At 29.8% G+C, this 20,066-nt stretch overlaps 1 protein-coding gene across 1 annotated transcript in view; it reads right to left on the reverse strand.

Annotated features, from left to right (window-relative positions):
• Window positions 1–4,698: 4,698 nt before the first annotated feature.
• Window positions 4,699–20,066, reverse strand: part of LOC100159369 (immunoglobulin superfamily containing leucine-rich repeat protein 2) — a 52,842-nt gene continuing 37,474 nt past the window's right edge. The window contains exons 2-4 of the mRNA XM_029491567.1: window positions 18,463–18,643; window positions 7,708–7,853; window positions 4,699–6,083 (exon numbers count right to left, since the gene is read on the reverse strand). Coding sequence (XP_029347427.1) covers window positions 5,202–6,083; window positions 7,708–7,853; window positions 18,463–18,484 — 1,050 coding nt within the window. The 5' untranslated portion in view covers window positions 18,485–18,643 and the 3' untranslated portion in view covers window positions 4,699–5,201. The remainder of the gene's footprint in view (window positions 6,084–7,707; window positions 7,854–18,462; window positions 18,644–20,066) is intronic.

Consider the following 20,066-nt stretch of genomic DNA (forward strand, 5'->3'; position numbering starts at 1 on the left):
AAATAATTCCTCGCCAAGTAAATAAATTATTGAAATAAAATAAGTTTACTTAAATTCAATATACTAAGCATTTATTCATGATATATTGATATCACATCTTTATAGTGCTTAAAGATCTTATATTTTTTTTACTTAGCCATTTTCACACATAGTTTACAAAGGGTTTTTGTTGTGATACAAATATATTATGACAGCAGTCAACTGCATGGACAATAGCTTACATAATATTATAAATTATAATATACCGTAATATGTTATAACTCATAATAAGCTTCGACAGTGGTGTATGTTCCGACACAATGTTTTTTTTTAATAGTACCTATCGTTGATAGATAACAGTATAACACATAAAAAAAAGTAAAAACTTATTTATTTTTGTAATTTTTTTAAAAAATATCTTTTTATGTGTTAAAATAATAACCACCTATTACAATCTAATCGTGTGTCCACCAAAAATTCGCCGTCTCAAGAGAGGAAGACCCCATGACCGTATCAAATGTCCTTCCACAAACCAATGACACATCAAATACACCATAAGTCAGAAAAAAAAAAAAAATTCTAGTTTTAAGTTAAATAATAATTAATATTAGTATTTATATATCGCACTTATAACCAAGAAAATTGTATGTTTATATTATAAATAGGCTTAGATAGCTTCTCTAGCTAGGAATGCCTTAATAATAATAAAAAAAAAAAAAAAAAAAAAAAATAATAATCCCCTGTACTGGTGTACATTAATATATATTATATTTTATTGAATGTTTAAACACCATTTAAAAGAAACATTTTTTTAAATAAATTAAATGCGACCTAAAATTGAATGCCAGAAACCATTCAAATGAAGGTAAAAATGCATTTTTTATAACGGCAATACCTTAAAAATCGTCCAAACTTATGCCATATAATGGTAATTTAATTTATACATAATATATATCGATGGCCTAGCGCACAAGTGTGATAAGTGACATTTTCGTAATTATTCAGGACATGAAGACCACGAACTATGATTATAATGGACTGGTCTCGAAATGATGAGGAGTGTATAGCGGGACGGGTCGCAAATGTCTGTACTCTTCCTTGATACTTGGGGTTTTTATGCTCTCAAGCGCAACCTGGTTTTTAAGCACAATACTATCATTTATTCCTTGATAACACTTTACCGCCTTATTTTTAATCACGAACTATGATTATAATTATAATATATTGATAATGAAAATAATTTATTCATTTATAATTATTATTTGATCTTTGGAAGTTCGATACTAGACATTTTAGATTTTGTTTTTACATTTGAAAATTTAAAATGAAAGTAAGGAAGTGTTCAATTCTGGGATGTTCAAGCGTAAAAAAAAATCCTAAGATTTCTCTATTTAAAGTTCCAAAGAATAATTCTTTGGCATGGAATTTGGCAATCAACAAGTATATTTGCAAAGACTCTGTTACGCAATTTGTGTGTGCTGATCATTTTCTTCCGGAAGATATGTCTTCAACATATTATCTTTTGAAAAATTCTGTGACAATAATGATGTGTTTGAACTCACTTTGGAAAATTTCTTTTCAGAATATGGACCAATTCAGTTTCCATGTCAAAACCATAAAAGTGATGTACTAATGTCTATTATATCGTATTACATTATTACGAGAATGCATCAGTACACACTTATATTAAACAAAAATAAAAATAAAAATAATGCGAAAAAAAAAAATTTCAAAGCTTGTTTGTACCTAAAAACTATCAAATTAAAATTTAAAATATTGCAATGTTGTTATTATTTTATATTACGCATTGTCATCATTAAAACTGAATAATAGATGGCACCGTTTTCCGAAAACTCCCTAGTCATTTTGACATTTCGGTTCCACTGATAATGCTTCGAGACCAGTCCATTATAATCATAGTTCGTGATGAAGACTAGAGATATCTCTAGTCTTCATGGTTCGGGAGAACGACAATATTGTGATTTAATATCACGCAGATTACATGCACTACAACAAACGCGCCGACCTCTAGCAGACTAAATATTTACTATACACTTCCAATATTTTTACACAATATGTAGAAAGTTTTTAACAAGACAACCATGCAAAAAACTCATTTTTCCGAATTTTGCATTTATCACACTTGTGCGTTACGCCATCGATATTATGTATGTATAATATAAATTCTGAACTCTAAAGTTTATTTGTACACAGAAATAGTTAGTATTAGCTAGACATGAGTGTATGACGGTCGACCGAAGACGGTAGGTACTAAATATCAATTTCATGTGTAAAGCTGTAAAAATTGAATTTGTTCGTTAATGTACAACTGTGTAAGTCCATATAAGTAACTAATTAAAAATTAACAAATACAATAATAATCAATCACACGCCAGTGTTTAAATATTTAAATATTATGATATAATATTGGTATGTATACTACCGGGTGTCACAGGTTTCCGCCAAAAATGACCTTTCCGTTTTCCACCAAATTAGAAAAAACATCATTCCTTTTTCCATCAATTATAAATTATAGAATTTTAAAGTTTGGGAACCCTTGTGTAAGGATTTAATAATTTTAATATTTTTTTTAAGTAACCCTAATATATTGTTTACTGTTAGGTTAAATAATTATATTTTTTCCAGTTATTACTTATTATAATATAATAGTAATGATATTAGTACACCGATAAAATAAGTCAAAAAATATAATTTTATCATAACTCTTATTACTATAAACCTATGGTTTATTTTGAGATATAATAATAGTCTATAGTATGGTATATAATATCTTATATGGTGGGTTCTTAATTTGTATACCTGTATGCGTCTCTATATACGTAGAAAAATATTATTTTATAGATATAGATAATATTATCTAATCTGTCATCTCATATCATACTGCAATAGTTTGTTCGATTTGTTAGAAATATTATAGTATTGAGTAATGAGTAGTGACTATAGTGATCACCGATCAGTGGATATAGTATTTGATGTGTTTTAACTAATATAAGCTACAGTAATGTCTGCACAATTAATTACCAGTAAACGCGAAAATCCACAAATTGTAATTGATAATTTTAAATTTAGTAAAGCAGATCAAGGAAAAAATAAAGTACGTGGGAGATGTATTAATAAATTATGTGATGCAAAAAATACACAAAAAAAAAATTCCGACAATGAACTGAAGTATTGTAGGTACATTAATATCATTACTATTATATAATAACTAATAAGTAATAACTGGAACAAATATTATTATTTAACTATTTTAACTCTATAGTGTGTACCTGAAACAAATCTATAAAATAACGGCTATAGGATATAACGCCTATAGCTTACCTGAGGAAAACCGAGAGAATACCTACAATTATTTTAAAATTAAAATAATATGATTATTAATTATATATATTGTATAAGAATAATTAAGTATCATACAAAACTATTTATAATAGATAAGAAAGTATTTAAGAAACGGTTAACAACTTGATATCAGCGATGCAGTTAATTATAATAGGAAATTATACCATTTATACCTATAGGTATCCTTTACAGTTTAGGTTAGTATATAACCATTCGTAAAACATTCGTTTTCGATATCATTTTATATAGGTACTGCACGCACAGTTTACTTATGGCTTTCAATTTAAAGAGGCAACTACAGACTACTGAATGATAACCTTTTTCTCTAATGTACACTGCCAACGGAGCTAAATAATAGAATAACACATTACGTAATCATGGGTTAAATTCCATCGAAAATACGATTAATGAAAAACATTATAGTGTTGTAATTATTACAAAATACATGGGGCATTTAGAGCAACGATGTGTGTTCATAACCTGCAATAGGTGCATTTTATATTAATAATATGTACTAGGTAGGTCTTCATAATCCTATACAGTCAAAACTAAGGTACATATTGTTTTACCCATCGGGTGTAAACCTACACTCAAATTATTTTTACGGAAACTGACGAAAAATGAATGGGGGGGAAATCGTGATTGAATAGGTAGGTAGCAGAAAAAAGATAAATAATCTACAATAATAAAGCATCAAAATGTAATTATTATAAAACACATAACAAAAAATATAAAATAAATACCATTACATTTTGTTCGCGTGGAATAAAATCAAAACAATAAAATATACACATTAAAAACAATATAATATCATGTGTGTTCTTAACCCAAACTAATAAATACTGCAATTTTTTAAAAATATTTATTTGTTGTTGTTTTTATGCACGAATTATAAATTTATTATAAGTAATATAGTATTATTGTAAAACTAATGATTTATTGTATAATACATAATGATATTTATGAATTGAAATAAAAAAAAATCAGATAATATTTATGTCTAGTGACTAACTTTATATATTATATTAATTAATCATAAATGTACCTACTGTTCAATAATATATTATCAATAACGTGCGTACCTATATAGGAGTGTGAAACGCCGCGAGTTCTCGTCGTGTTGGTTGGAAGATTCGATCGCGCCTAAATCGATCTAGTAAACTATAATGTATAAATCATAACGGGGAGGAATCTCTGTACTCTGGCTTAAGCCAAAACCACCACACTTTCAGTTACCAAACGCTAACCGTCACGAAACGACGTGTACAATAATATATAATGTTATACAATATACAATATGGTACCTATGTCCTAATCCTACAGTTATATAATATAATGGTTCACACGTCGCATATACGTACCTACCATTATAGTATTATAGTCATCATAATATGAAATAAAACCTTATAAGAAAACAAATTACGCGATCGTTGACTTTTATGCGTTCACCGCTCTACCCGAAGGGATCGGAAAATCTCCGGCGTTTAGAGATCATTAATGATTTTTACTATTTTTTTTTTAATACTTTTACTATAATTATATATCTATCATTATATGCACATGCACATGCATAATATATATAATATTGTGGCGTGACATGCATAATGCATTATACACGCGCCTATGTAAATTATTACTTTAATATAATAATAATAATTTGTATACCCTTCGATATTTAAACACATGCAGTAGGTACAACAAATCGAAAATAATAAGATAAAAAATGTAGGTATAAATACATTGACGTAGGTATATATTATACGCGGGCAGCACAATATTTTACGTAAGATACGCGACGCAAGTAAAATTTGTTAAAAAAAAAATTAAAACGCAGGGAAAATTGGACGATTTCACGCGGCCTACGACAAGAGCGCGGCGGGTTCGGTCTTGTTGTTGCCGGCCGAGTCGTTGTGGGCTACTTTGGAATCGGACGGCGGCGGCGATTGGGCGCTCTGCACTTTGTCGGCGTTGCCGTGGCGGCGTCTCCTCCGGCGGCGGCGCATGCACACGCACAGCGCCAGCAGCAAGGCCACGACGATGACGATACCAGAGACGATGGCCCAGTAGGGCGTGTTGCGGTGTTCCCACTCGGCCATGCACTCCTTGAACGCGGCCAGGGCCTGTTCCGGGGTCCGGGCGCAGGCCTCGTCCTTTGGGTCGTCATGGATGTCGGTCTCACCGTCTCCGGCCAGCGGGTCCGGGCATTGGCCCAAACCGAAAACGGTCACCTTGTACGTGTGGGCCCACTGGACGACGCGCCGGCATCTGCAGTGAGCGCCCGGCGTCCCGGGTCGGAACAGATTGGTAGCGCCCGTCACGTTGAGCCGGGCCAGGCGGCACGTGACGGCCAGCTGGGCCGGGTCCAGATCGTAGATCTCTGCGTTTTCGGACACGTCCAGATTGACCAGGTTGGGCATGATGCCCAGTGCCGGGTAAGCTTTCAGGTCACAGCCCCTGAGCTGCAACACTCGCAGTCCGACGGCCGTCTCCAGCTGCCGCATGTCCAACACCGGGTTTCCGTTCAGCTTTAGCTGAATCAGCGATTTGGGCAGTCCGGCTGGCACTTCCTTGATGGCGTTTTGTGACAGGTCCAGCGTTTCCAGCTCGGCAAGCGACCCTAACGCCCCGGGCTCGATGGTGTGTACCTTGTTGAACGACAACATCAGATTCTTGATGTTCGGGTACTCGGTGAAACTGTTGTTAAATAGCTTGCCGATGTAGTTGTGCTCTAGGTTTAACGTCTGTAATACATTTAACAATTAATAACAAACATAAAAATTTATTTTAATTAAATTAATATAAAATGTTTAGATTTATTTTTTTTTGGAGGCGGGGCTAATAAATACAGAAACGTTGAATGTTTAAAAAAAGAGAGGATAAGTTCAAATTCTAAGGGCTAAGATATTATAAGTAAATTAAAGAGGTGTATATATCACTTAGGGCCGATTTCACCAACACAGTTAATCACGGTTAACGCTTAATCGGCTGATAACAGATATTTAACCGGCCAAAATTCGGCCGAAGCTTTAACCGTGATTAACTGTGTTGGTGAAATCGGCCCTTAAAGATCAATACGCTGCAAAGAAGGATCTTATGGTGGTGAAATAAATTAAATCAGCAGACAGAAATGCGTGACAATCGAGATGCGGTTTTATAGAGAGCGATGAAGAGCAAACTAAATGAAAAAAGGACAATATACATAAAATGTTATAATTTCACGGATCTTAAATGTCCATAAATAATTAAATAGAATTAGTATCCAGACATAAACACGGTATAGGAATAAATAATTTTGTGAATATCCAAGCATATCATAGTAATATAGTACCATATAGTACACTGTGCCTGGTGCGCTCAGAGTGTATACAGTATATACCTTGAACGCGGATATGGTGCTATGTTATTTTTTCTCAAAATATTTCGTAAAATATTACACATAAGGTGCAAGTCTACGGGCAGTGACGTTTTATACTCAATGAATCATCGGTGATTTCCTGCCGGACACTCCCAGAAGAAAAAAAAACAAATATAGATTTATGAATACCGACTAATTTTACGAACGCGTCTAATTATCTTCTTATTGTTTTGTAGGTCACGAGAAAAGTATATATAATATATTAATATAATTATATTTTAAACCTTTTTGGCATGTGAATTTTTTTTTACTTAAAATCACGGCAGGGCGAGAGAGGCGCAAGCAAGTATATTTTAATGTTCCTGAAATCGATGAATTAAATCGACGCATTAACGAAATTTACAATATGTATAATGGACAAAATGGCGTGCCGATGTTATATACACACTTAAACACACAAACCATAAAAGCGTATGCGGTCCAAACTTTAAGTAATCAGTTTATCGTGAGAAAAAAAATAACTAACTATTATTAATATTTATTACGACATCGACAGCGAAACGCTCTCCGGGTGATCTATTTACAGGATGACTTACAAGACCGCTATATCTTTTTTCTTGTTTTCCTCGTTGGCTCGACTTCCGCGAAGGTTAAAGCATACGGGACTAAATAACCAATAACCGAAATATAACAGACCGCCAAGTTTTACACCAAACGTCAATAACGAATAAAATAATTCAATTTTATAAGCTGAGAAGATCTCAATATAAAATCGACACGAAATCCGTTATAATATATTATCAGTCGCACCTGAATAAATTTATCAAAATATATACTACTATCGGGGAGCTGTAATGCGAATCGCGGCTCTCTCCCTCCCCGGTCCTCGATAAAACGAAAAAAAAAAATCTTGCCTTATTCTGTGCTACTATTTTCCATGCACGGGGACGACATATTCATTTGTAATTTTAATTATTTAATTTATTTATTTATATCTCGTTTTAACAAACCTCGACGTCCTTTAAAATGTCTGTACTTGGTACAGACAGAAATTCTTGATAGGCACAGTTGACCACCACGAACCTTTCCACGTCTTTTGAGTTGAGACATTTCGCCCCATCCGCGACAAAGGCGGACATGCCAAAAACAATGATCGCTGAAACATAATATACATATCGTATTGATTATAACATTTTGTACGTTGTGTAGCAAACAACACACTAACAAAAATACAAAATTAATTAGGTTCGTCGATAACGGCACAACACGTACAAGAAATTATTATTTCAAGATATCGTTGTTGCCATTCATCGCAAATATCAATAATTATACAGTGAATTGCTCACTGGTGGAACCAAATCTACAAACGATCACGTTTTTTCTCGTATTATGGTAAAATGGTGAATAGGTATTATTAATTTAAATATTATGTCTATTTAACACAAAATATAACGATACATTATTTAAAATTGGTACCACTGTCTGTTGGACGTTGATTTATTCATCAAAATGCGTATAATAGGTACATAAATACATAATTAATGATCAATCGTTTCATTAGTGAAACATAATTAGTAGTAAACATACCTATTATTATGGTTAGGTACATACTTTTCTTTGAATTATTTAGCTTTTAATTGTATTTATGTTCGCATGGCTACCATTCAATAGTCATATACACAATTGATATTTAGACATTTATTAATTATTATAAACTCGCTCACTCAACTATATTATATTATTAACAATAAAATAGCCACCCCCAAAAATCGAAAATTTAAATGAAAATAATACAGTTTGAATGGTGGTTGTATGTTAATCCCAAAAATTTTGATTAAATGATACCGAATTAATGTATTTTTAGTATAATTATACATATAATTACCTAGGTCTATTAAAGTATAGGTATCATAATAATCCAATTATTTGTATACATTCATTTAAACTCTAATAATGTACACGTTTCAATTTTTAGTAATATTTTACAGCCTGAAAATTCCAACATAGGCGTATTTTAATATCTATTAATATCAATATCAATATCCATTATCCATCAGTTTTACTCGGATAAACTATATGAAGATTAAAAATAACCGTTTTAATCTTCGTAGGATAAACTCAAAGTACTATATTCGAATCCACCCAAAAACTTTTCGACCATATTTTAAGCAGACAATGTTGAGTAATCGACAATTTGATGAATCGTATTTAATTTAATTTTAAATTTGCAGAATTTATATAAAACGTATACCAATACGATTGTAATTATTTGTAATATCTACAAGTCTTGGAATATGACTTAATATAATATATTTATTTTTTCCATCGGTTTAGGTGACTAACCAGTCACTATGGTTACTAGCATGAAACCATAGCAAACATTGATGGGCATCATATTATTATGATGTCATCATAGGCTTATTTCCAAGAGTTTACGTAACTATAAGTGCTATAGTAGGATATATTATTAGATATAACAATGCCGACGGTGATAAAAAAATGACTATTTAGTATTTACCAAATAACCATAAAAAGTTTAATATTATAGTCAACACGCAACATATTATAGACAAGTTTTAATTTAAATCGAACATAGTATACCTAGGTATAGGCAACGATTGCGGGATTCTGGCATATTTAATATATAAGATAATACAATGTATTATACATAAGGTATTATACTGGTATACATTATTACTGTTATTGATACGAGGAGAATACATTTCCAATGACCCTGTGTACATATATTAATACGTATTTTATTAACCACGTGTGCTTACAATTTATAACCTGTAATTTTAATTTTAATGTATGTTATCTAAATGTATTAGATCCCCAAAGCCAAAGCTATTCATTTTCCCATCGTTATCCTTTACAACATGCACTCGATTTCCTGTCCGAATTTGTTTTGGATTGTGGTCACTCCACACCGACATCATCAATGCATATTATTGTTATGCGCTGTATACCTGGCAATTTCCAAGGTAATTTTAATCATTTGCGGCTTTTTCTTCTGATAAATAATTTGTAGGTAGTGTATAGGATATCGGTCGAATTGTGGCGTTTTTCATAACTACATTAAATATCAGCGATTTGTAGGTATTTATCCAATTTTCATTTTTTGTATCCTACTCATATTGTTCTTCAACAGTAATACAGTAGGAGCTCCGGTTAGGTAGGCGTAACGACCTTAGTAAATATCCAATTATTGTAATTTTTTCAATGGCTCTTTTTATGCATTGTTTTTTTAAATGTATAATATTGTATTTAAAACTTTAAAATCATACTAGTTACTGCTGTAATGATTAGGGACAGTTAAACTCATTTTTTTCTTTAATTACCTTTACGACAACGGTAAATTGTTTATTGACCTACCATAATAACGATTTATACAGAGACAATAAACGCGTATTTTTAAATTTAATTGGTGTGAACTAACACGTCATACCTATCTAAAAAGTAAAAACCAATTTATATTCAAAACCGAACTAGTGTGACACTCATTATACCACTGAACTAATAATTCAAAAATGACCTTCGATAATGATTTATTACCATGAGAATAAAGAATTCAACCATAGGTATACACGTGGTTAACAAGCTTGGACTACACATGCAAATATATAAATTTATATGATACAATTTTTAATTAATAAGTATTATAGTTAGTAGAAAACATAATATTAATTATTATTAAGTAAAATATAATTTTAGTTAAGTACCTTACCTATCTAGTGGCGTATTTAGGAATTTTTCATGGAGCGGGTTCAGCTAATTTTCCAAACACTTTTATGTAGGGAGGCTCTATTACAGAATGTATATATATATATATATATATATTAGACGTTTAGATAGATATAAATTGGACCCCATGACCGCCCCGTAAATATGCGACACTGTACCTATCCTATATAATCAGAAGGGGCTTCTATATTAGCGAGAGAGTTCATAAAAAGGGGGTAGGAACGTTAATTCGTATTCCTAATGATATATCAATATAAATATTTACAAATATATTTCGATTAATACGTTAGTAATCATTTTTGTTATTAAAAGAGTATAACTCTATAACAGTAATCAAAATTCGATTGAAAATGTTCACGGTATTCTATTATCAATATGATATCTGTAAAAACATAACTTTTCGCTAAGATTATCACTCGAGCTCAAGTGTAGAAATTGCATTTAAGACATATAGAAACACAATTTTCGTCAAGCGTTAAAAAATACTTTATAGAATTAAAATTGTATTTTTTAAATGCAAGCAATACTAAAATATAATTGTTTTTTAGATGCAATTATTACTTTAAGAAAACACCACCATCCTGCAAATCTCTGTGCACCCTGTCCGGATTTTTGATAATATAATTATTTTTGATAATAATTACACTACACTTTTTAAATCATAAAGATATAGGTTTGAACCAAGTAGAAGAACGTCTAATAATAATTAAATAACATCGCGAATACCATATTATATCGATGGTAAATCGTATTAATAGTTGCATAACTATCGATATATAGATTACAATAAAAATAGGTATATATAAATTTATATTAGTAAATAATATACACGTATATAATATATATTATTTTTTTTTTTATATAAATGTGTCATTGAATATTGGTCATTGGATTCGGATTTGTAATACAATACTCCAGCGTTGTATCAAATTGCATATTACTGAATTAAGTATCCTCTTCGCAAGGAAGGTAGATATATCTGATGGTTTGTAAATCACAGTGTTGGAATACGATTTGAATAATCAAAACACATTTAATAATAATGTGTCAGTTCATTACTATACAAAGATACTATGCTATTATAACTTACTTTAATAATATTATACAATCTATTATAGGTAGTTTGGAAGACCGTTTTTCGAAACTAAAAATGTCATAAGTACAGATTAGTTCTACTACATCTATATTTTTTCACTTATCTACGTATGTTTTACATCCAATTATTGAAGAAATAAACCCAAATTTGGTATAAAAAAAACCGTTATTATGTTTGAATAATTATAATAATAAAAAAAAGTTCAGCATCGACATAATATATTCAGACGCATGTACAAATGTCCGTCAAAATTACTTTTGTTTATGCCAATTTTCTGCAAACTTCTCATAAAACCAGTATGTAAGATTTAAATATAGGTATAGGTACCTATAATAATATACAGATCGGATTTTTTCCGATTAAGAAAACCATAGCACACTACTCGATATTTTTCCTCGATCTTATTATTCTCCTCGATATTTTTCCACAAGGAAAATCTATGAATCATAAATATGTTGTGTAAATAAGTAACCATGACAACGAGAATCTTACAAAAAAATAGGTTAGAAACAAAAAAAAAGTGTATCAATGGAGCCAAAAAACATAATATTCATGTTAAAAAAAATATTAGTAGGTATTAATCAATTAAAATGCGTCTACATTTATTGGTATTTACATATTTATATATTATAAAATTATAGGTACAATGGTACATATTATATTATATTATCAACTAAATATATTAAAAAATTTTTAAGAATTATTTATAACTGACCAGAAATAGGTATTATTTATTCGATTATTGATTTCCTATGTTGTTGGCTTGTCACAGCAACTAGTACGAATTACAGCTGTGGTTTGGAAACCTTTCAGAACATCAACAAGGACGAAAAGTTGGACATTGAACGGTTTAATATAAAGACCAGTTGTGTGGCGCGTTCGAAACGTATATAACAACAAAATATAAACACTATTATACAGAAGGTAGGAGGGGGATGGAATTAGCACATTAGTCTTTATGAATTAAGTGTGACATGGTTATTGGTACCGAACTATTGTCTATTATCTGCCGATATAATTAATGCAGCCGACAGGACAGTCATCGCCGAGATTGTAAGTTGAAACTTTTTTACATAATATTATACATAAGTGGACAAGTATAAACTACAGTGTGTCAGTGTTTGTTTATTTTGGTAGACACACGCACATAGTATGTCACGTCGAGTCGATTGTAGAGACGCAGAGGTTTACCGGCTACTTTTGTGTAGGTACCACTTGTTGCGCGCGGGAAAGTCGTTACACATAATATTATTATATATTGTGTACTGATCATCATTATAATATGTCAATACATATCATAAGTATATTGTATATAGCAATGCTCGATACAATAAAAAGAGATACTTTAATAAGCATAATAATATGTAATATATTATTATATTTATAAAGAAGAAAAAGTAAGCAGACAATTCGAATGTAATAAATATATATATACTATATAGGTTATGTATAAATATACTACGCTATTAATCAGTCACGGTGATAATATAATATATATATATGATATATAAGTACCTTGGCTATAGGGTAATATTATATTGTTGTGTACAATTTTTGGTGTTCTTATTATTCAGTTCACGTGACGCTCCAGAGAAACAAAACAAAAAAAAAAATAATAATAGTTTTAACCAATTTTCCAAAGAAAAATAATGATGGTGGCGATGATGACGATAGAACGTTCGTGTCGAATTTGCGATTTCACGAGATCAACGGGTTCGTCCGCATTATGAGCGGATGATTTTTCGAATCGAGAACGGTCGGCGTAGCGGCAGATGAGGCACGTTATAAGTATGGAAAACCGTTTTTGGTCATCGACCATGCCAACCGCTACCGCGTGCGGTAATCGTTTTTCCTTACACGGTTCACCGGATAATAACTCGAAAAGAGCATGCTGCGGAGTGGGAACTATAATATACAAGTTTGTTATTATACATTTTTTTCTACTCTACAGAAAAGAAAACGGCAATCGATTTGTGTCATCGGTAGCCGCTGGACTGTGAAGGACATCCGTAGGTTCCACGGCAGTAGAAGACACGTATACAAATTTTATTTTTTACTTGTTTGTGTATACATATTGTCTATATAGAAATAAAGCGACATAATCAAGAATCACGAACATCGACAGTATTCGGAATTCGGTTGCTTATTATCAGACAGATATATATATCTTATATATTATATAATTTAAAACCACAACATTAATTGTATCTTCGATTTACAGTTAAAGTGTACAAAAACATAATATTGTTGTATTATAGTTATTATACAATGTACGTAATATACGATACATATTGGTATTAGTATGGCTAAAATGGATTTTTTACCAATATTTAGAAGGTACCTACGTTACACAATTGTTTTATTAGTATGATTAACTATATTAACTATATATTAGTGATTAGTCTATACATAATAATTACATTTACAATTTACTTACTAGTAATGATGTAACTACTACCTACCAATACAACATATATTACAGTTTTCGATAAGAACATTTTTTAAATTTAAGTGTAAACGATTTTTTTACCAAGTCAAAAAATGATTTGAAAAAGTAATATGATATACGACTTTATTATAAACATAAGTTTGAACATATATATGTTCACAGTATTATTCAAAAGTAAAATTACAACTATACACATTGCACATTAAATTACAATTGATATTTTTTTTATTATTTTTTTTTTAAGAAATTGACTCAAAATAGTTATTATACACATTTACAGAGTACACACATTGTGTAAAATTTAACATCAGCCCAAGTTTTGATCAATAAATAATTGTTTTACTAATTTGAACAATATATTTTAAAACTATATACAACGCATATTATGACATAGGTTGCAATTATTATGACGTAGGATGTATGATGCAAAATACAAATTTAATAATTTAACTATTTTATAACCTATTCTATATATTATATAAGCTATAAAATAAATATGATACATAATACATTATAGATATCAGTTTATAAGTTATACCTAACGCATTACCCTGATCATAATTTATATTTTATATGCACTACGCTAAGCAAAAATATATCTTTACAACACTGCAGTTTGATTATTTGTAACACAATGGGTACTATAAATCTATAAATGCATAACAATCTATAAAAATGAATTAGTTATCATACTGTTAGTAAAACTTAAAAAATATCACGTAATTGCCTATATCAAGTCGAAGTGGCATTTTTGGTACATATCTTTATACATAACTATAACTAACTCAAAATAATTTAAGAAATAAATCAAATATAATATAGAAAAAAGCAGGTAAGTGGATGTCGCTCTGCTGTATAGCTATACAAGTAGGTCACTGTAATGGATGGTATTCAATTTGAATTCAATGATATAATATCATGGTGTATACGAAAAACTATCCTGAGCAAAGACAGTTTGTTAGTCAAGGATATTTTATATTATATTTATATTAATATAACTTATTATTTATACGGACAGACGGTAAGTTGAATTAATATAATACAATTAGAAAAAAATAATTAATTTCGTCCAATTTTTAACTTAAAATAAGTATTAAAAAAAACAGTATCAATGTATATTTTAGATTTTTTGGTTACAGAATTAACTACTTGTGTGGAACCTTGTTTTAAAATGTCAATGCTTAGCTATAAAATTTGATCATTTTATAAATGTTTAAATACAAAATCATTTTGAAATTTAAAATTTGATAAATTTTATCAAAATTCGAACTTTAAATGCTTATAAAAATGTGTCCCTATGTATTTTTAATATTTTTCAACTGTTATGGTAACAATATATCAGGACCCTTGTATTCAATTTTCACGCTTTTTGACACAACAAATAACATTTTATTGACAATTGTAGAAAAAAAAAATTAAAAATGTCCGTTGACAGTTCAAAGCTAGTCAAAATATTTTTAAAATGTTATCAAGTATGCAATTTGATAAAATAAACATATGGTGTAAATTTGTTTGTTTTATGGTGTATAGAAAATTCTTATATAAAAATTCAGTGAAAATTTCATGTACCTATCTACAGTCATTTGTTTTAGAGTTACATCAAAAGCCAAAATCAATTTTGTCGAAAAAAATTCCCGTTTTTCTTTAATTTTTTTTTCCCGGCGAAAAATTTTAAATTCTGGCCTCCCCAATGCACCAACTACATTCACTTTCCCATCGAATTAGATACTTAAGTTGAAAATCTAAGACCACTTATTGTGTACACAGACACAAAAAATAAAAAAAACATTGTAAAATCAATACATTCATCGCTCCACTCGGAATCTAAAATGTGGAAATTGTGATACAATTTAGCTATTAATAATGAAAGTTCACTGTTCGGGATACCGATGGACAATAATTAATAATCAACTAATGTTCATTTATAGTAACCATACGCGTGACTATAATGATTAATGACTAATTGATAGTGCCACACGATTTTACGATATTGTATAAAAACTGTACCTATATATTTACTTATTATTAACAAATATTATATTTTTTACAAACCACTGATTCATAAACTAGTTAAGTTAAAGTAAAAAATATCGAAAAATCCTATCAGAGAATAGAGATAACCTCACCTTTAAATTGAATTATAGGTCAATTCACTTTAACGTACGGAACAGGACGAACGATAACTGATAAATATAAATGTAGGTACATTAACATTTTACTCACTAGTAAATTAGTGTAGCGTCCTCTTCACGATTAATAAGATTAAAAAACAAATCAATTTAAAATTATAAGCATTTTGTTTGATTTTTTATTATTTAAAAATATTTTGTTTCTATATAGAAAACACAAATTGACTTTCTAAACATCAGTCGTGTACTTGTGTATCACTTTGTCAAGCGATCGTTAATTTTCAGGGCAACATAATGTGTATCATTATTTATAATGTCAAAAATATTCTCAAATATATGGTTTGTTTTTGAATATTTTAAAAATGTCCACTAAAGAACGGTACAGTTTTCACTTAAATAGCGTGTATAATATAATATATAACAAACTAAATTATTCTTTATTAATGGAATTATATTCCAATTAAAAACATATGGCAAGACACTACATTTAAATAAATTCTGTGATACAAAAAAAAACAATTAAATATAATATTATAATATCATAAGTTAAGAAAACAGTTAGATAAAATATCAAAGGTTAAAACGAACATACGAACATCTAAGTAATTTATAGACTTTCCTAAAGACATTAGTAGGCACTTCTTGCCTTTCTTGCCCTTCCGAAATTAAATCCTTTAATTGCTGCCGAATATGTACTAAGAGCATATTTATCAACTACTATGACCTAAACATACTTATTCCATTGTTTGATACGCTGATTATACAGATATCTACATTTACATTTACAATATTTGTAAATTTAGACATTTAAACTGATGTATAGTAAAAAGTGTCGGTTGATTATATTCAATTAAACATGGAATATTTTTTAGGTTTTCAATTGCAATGGTTAGTTTACGCTGACGCACACAGCTATAGGCCTACCCATGATTTAGCATAGACGAAGGAAAACTCGGGCGTTACACTATAATTCATGGAAATCATCAGGAAATAAGGAAATCTATTCTCGGCCATTGTCGGGCTGTTATAATGCTGCTGCTGCTGCTGCTATTATTATTATTATTATTATTGTTATTATCATGTTCCCTATTGATAAACAACATAGATTCTATGAACCATGTCCTCGTCCAGCGGGGAGCATGATGCAAAAGAAAGTGGAGAAAATACGGCAAAGTGATAGAAATATTCGAATATATAATGTTATGAAAAATGAAAAAAAGTAAATAGCACTTTCTATTTGAATTCATTGTCAAAGCACTTATAACATACGGTTTCCAAGTCATTATTATAAAATCTATAAAGATCTACTTTTACAGCCTTAACTATAAGATTGTAAGTACCTACATATATAGGTAATAGGTCCATACAATTTTAATATTGTAAACATTGTAAACACAGTATATTTTCTTAAAAGATACAATATATATTATACTAAGAGTTGACAGGTCATTTACCATAACTTTATAAGTACTCAAAGAAAACGTATAATGCAATTACCAATGTTTAGATTTTTATGTACTAATAAAATAATTTGACAAACCACAAAAGTTAGTACAACTTATACAATTTATATTTTACACATTTAATTACTTTAATATTGTTTTGTTACAATTTAGAAATAATCAAATTAGATAGAAAGGTATTAACGATATTATTCGCATTCATTATTATTTATTACATTTTATCTTTAATTTTAATAAATTTCTATTTGTGTTATTGATAGATTAGATACACCTACTACCTACTTAAAAATTAATTTAAGATAAACTATATAATAATATATACATACACTATATTATAATTTTATCTAAAACATTTGGGAAACCTTGACTACCTACAGACTACACCTAACGTTTTTTTAATAACAGAATAATTTTATAATAATTTGACAAAAACATTATTTTAAGATTTCAATATGTATTAAAACGTATCACAAGGTTAGGTTAACAAGTGTACAACTAAACTTTATTATTATAGATAAATGATATAGGTATATCTTATTCTTATACCTATTGGCTATTACTATTAATAAACATCAAACAAATTTTAAGAATATTTAGTGTTTAATGGATATTCACTTATAACCGTTCTTTGAATCTTATGAATTTATGATCAATATTATTATTACTTTCGAACTCAAAATAATAATTTTACACCATAGTGCAATACTACAAGAGTAACTATAATACTCAATACGTAGTCTCTATGTTTTATCAGTACTTTTTTTTCGAAATGTTAAAAAGTTATTTTCATTATGATCACTAGAACACTAAAATTATTGTTTGTCACGTGCCGGCGTATGCCGTATTTTAGAAAATACAATCGAGAAGCGGTGGATAATACTCACTTAAAATTCCAATTGTCATCATATTGTGTTTTCTTGTATTTCAAGACTTTGTTCTGTTATTGTAAAATAATATTTCCAGTCATGTTACTGTAACGCACCATTACGTTCAAGCCAGCGTTCAATAAAATTCTAAATCACAGGGTGGAAAGTATATTTTTTGCAAATAACACAACTCGTAGCCCTGAAATAAAATAAATTATATTATCAGCCAGGTTCATATTTTTTATTGTACTTATTCGATTACTTAATTATATTATATCTTATTACTTATTATCCCATAAACGTTGTGCCAACAATGTAAAATTAGTAGGCCCGGGCCTACCCATATACTAATTATTGTTATTAAAAGAAGTGGTTGTGATGTCGTACGTGATCTACCAAGCAGTTTACTTAAGCAGTACGCGATCCACCCAATAATTGTATTGAATTACCATGTTTATATAAATTATATTTATTCTTATTTTATAATGCTAGTATAATTAATTGACACATTGTTATTATTTTTCCCTTAAACTAAAAATGTCATATTTAAGTCTGTAAGGAAATTGTAAAATTGACTACTGTGCAGACGTAGGTATGCCCGACACTGGTCACTGAATCGTCGTTTCTGGTTCAACTTCTATCTTAACTCTTTTAATAGTTGGCAAAAATGTATTTCTGTCCCGTTTTTCAACTATGAAATATCGACGTTTCAAAAGGTCATTATGGTACCAACATATACCAAATACCCATGGTCCCTGCATCCGAAAACCCTAATTTTATTGATTTTTTTATTTTTTTCGGTGGATAGTTAAATTTTGTCATTATCTATATTAGCTGTTCTATTTCTTCGTTCCCGGTTCTTCGATCAGCTGTGTATAACAAACGTCATCAGTTATATTTTCTTTTTCCTTAAAAAATAGGTTCATCGATTTCCACAATACAACCTTGCCCATCAATTTTATGACGTTTGGAAAAACAATCAACTACCTACAGGCTACATCATCTCTACACAACTACACAAGTTATACCAAATATTACCAATCAAGTATCAACTGCAGTAATAATAAGTAATATACAGTATTATAGTTACTCCATATTGTTTAGCATTGAGTTAAACGCACCTAATTAAGGTTGACCCAATACCACACCAATTCTATAATATCTGTAAGCGTATATAAGATATTGTTACGGCGGTACGTCAGAATGGTAACTAAATAAAATTCGTCGTACCTATTTATATATCTTGGGCGGCAGAATATGGTAAATTAAATTAAGTATTAGGAAAAATCGAAGAAAAAATACACTATTGCCCATGCAGTAAAACATTTGGAAGGCCCCAGTTCCCCCTCCCATTTACATCTACGTCCTCAGGTCTCCATATTATTCATTTTATCCTATCGTATTAATTGGGTCATAAAATATAAAGGCAAATATAATATATTTTTCGAATTCAGGATTAATATTATAGTAGATCGTTTATTTTAATCGATAGCGTACATCATAAATTCACAACCCAATTGAAATATGTATATTTTTGACGAATATTTCCGATTTTGCGAATAGTTTTTCGATCAGTATAAGATATAACCATAGACAGTGTTATTATACTTATTCCTACAGAA

Source organism: Acyrthosiphon pisum, chromosome A3, assembly GCF_005508785.2.
Source record: "Acyrthosiphon pisum isolate AL4f chromosome A3, pea_aphid_22Mar2018_4r6ur, whole genome shotgun sequence".
Taxonomy (NCBI): domain Eukaryota; kingdom Metazoa; phylum Arthropoda; class Insecta; order Hemiptera; family Aphididae; genus Acyrthosiphon; species Acyrthosiphon pisum.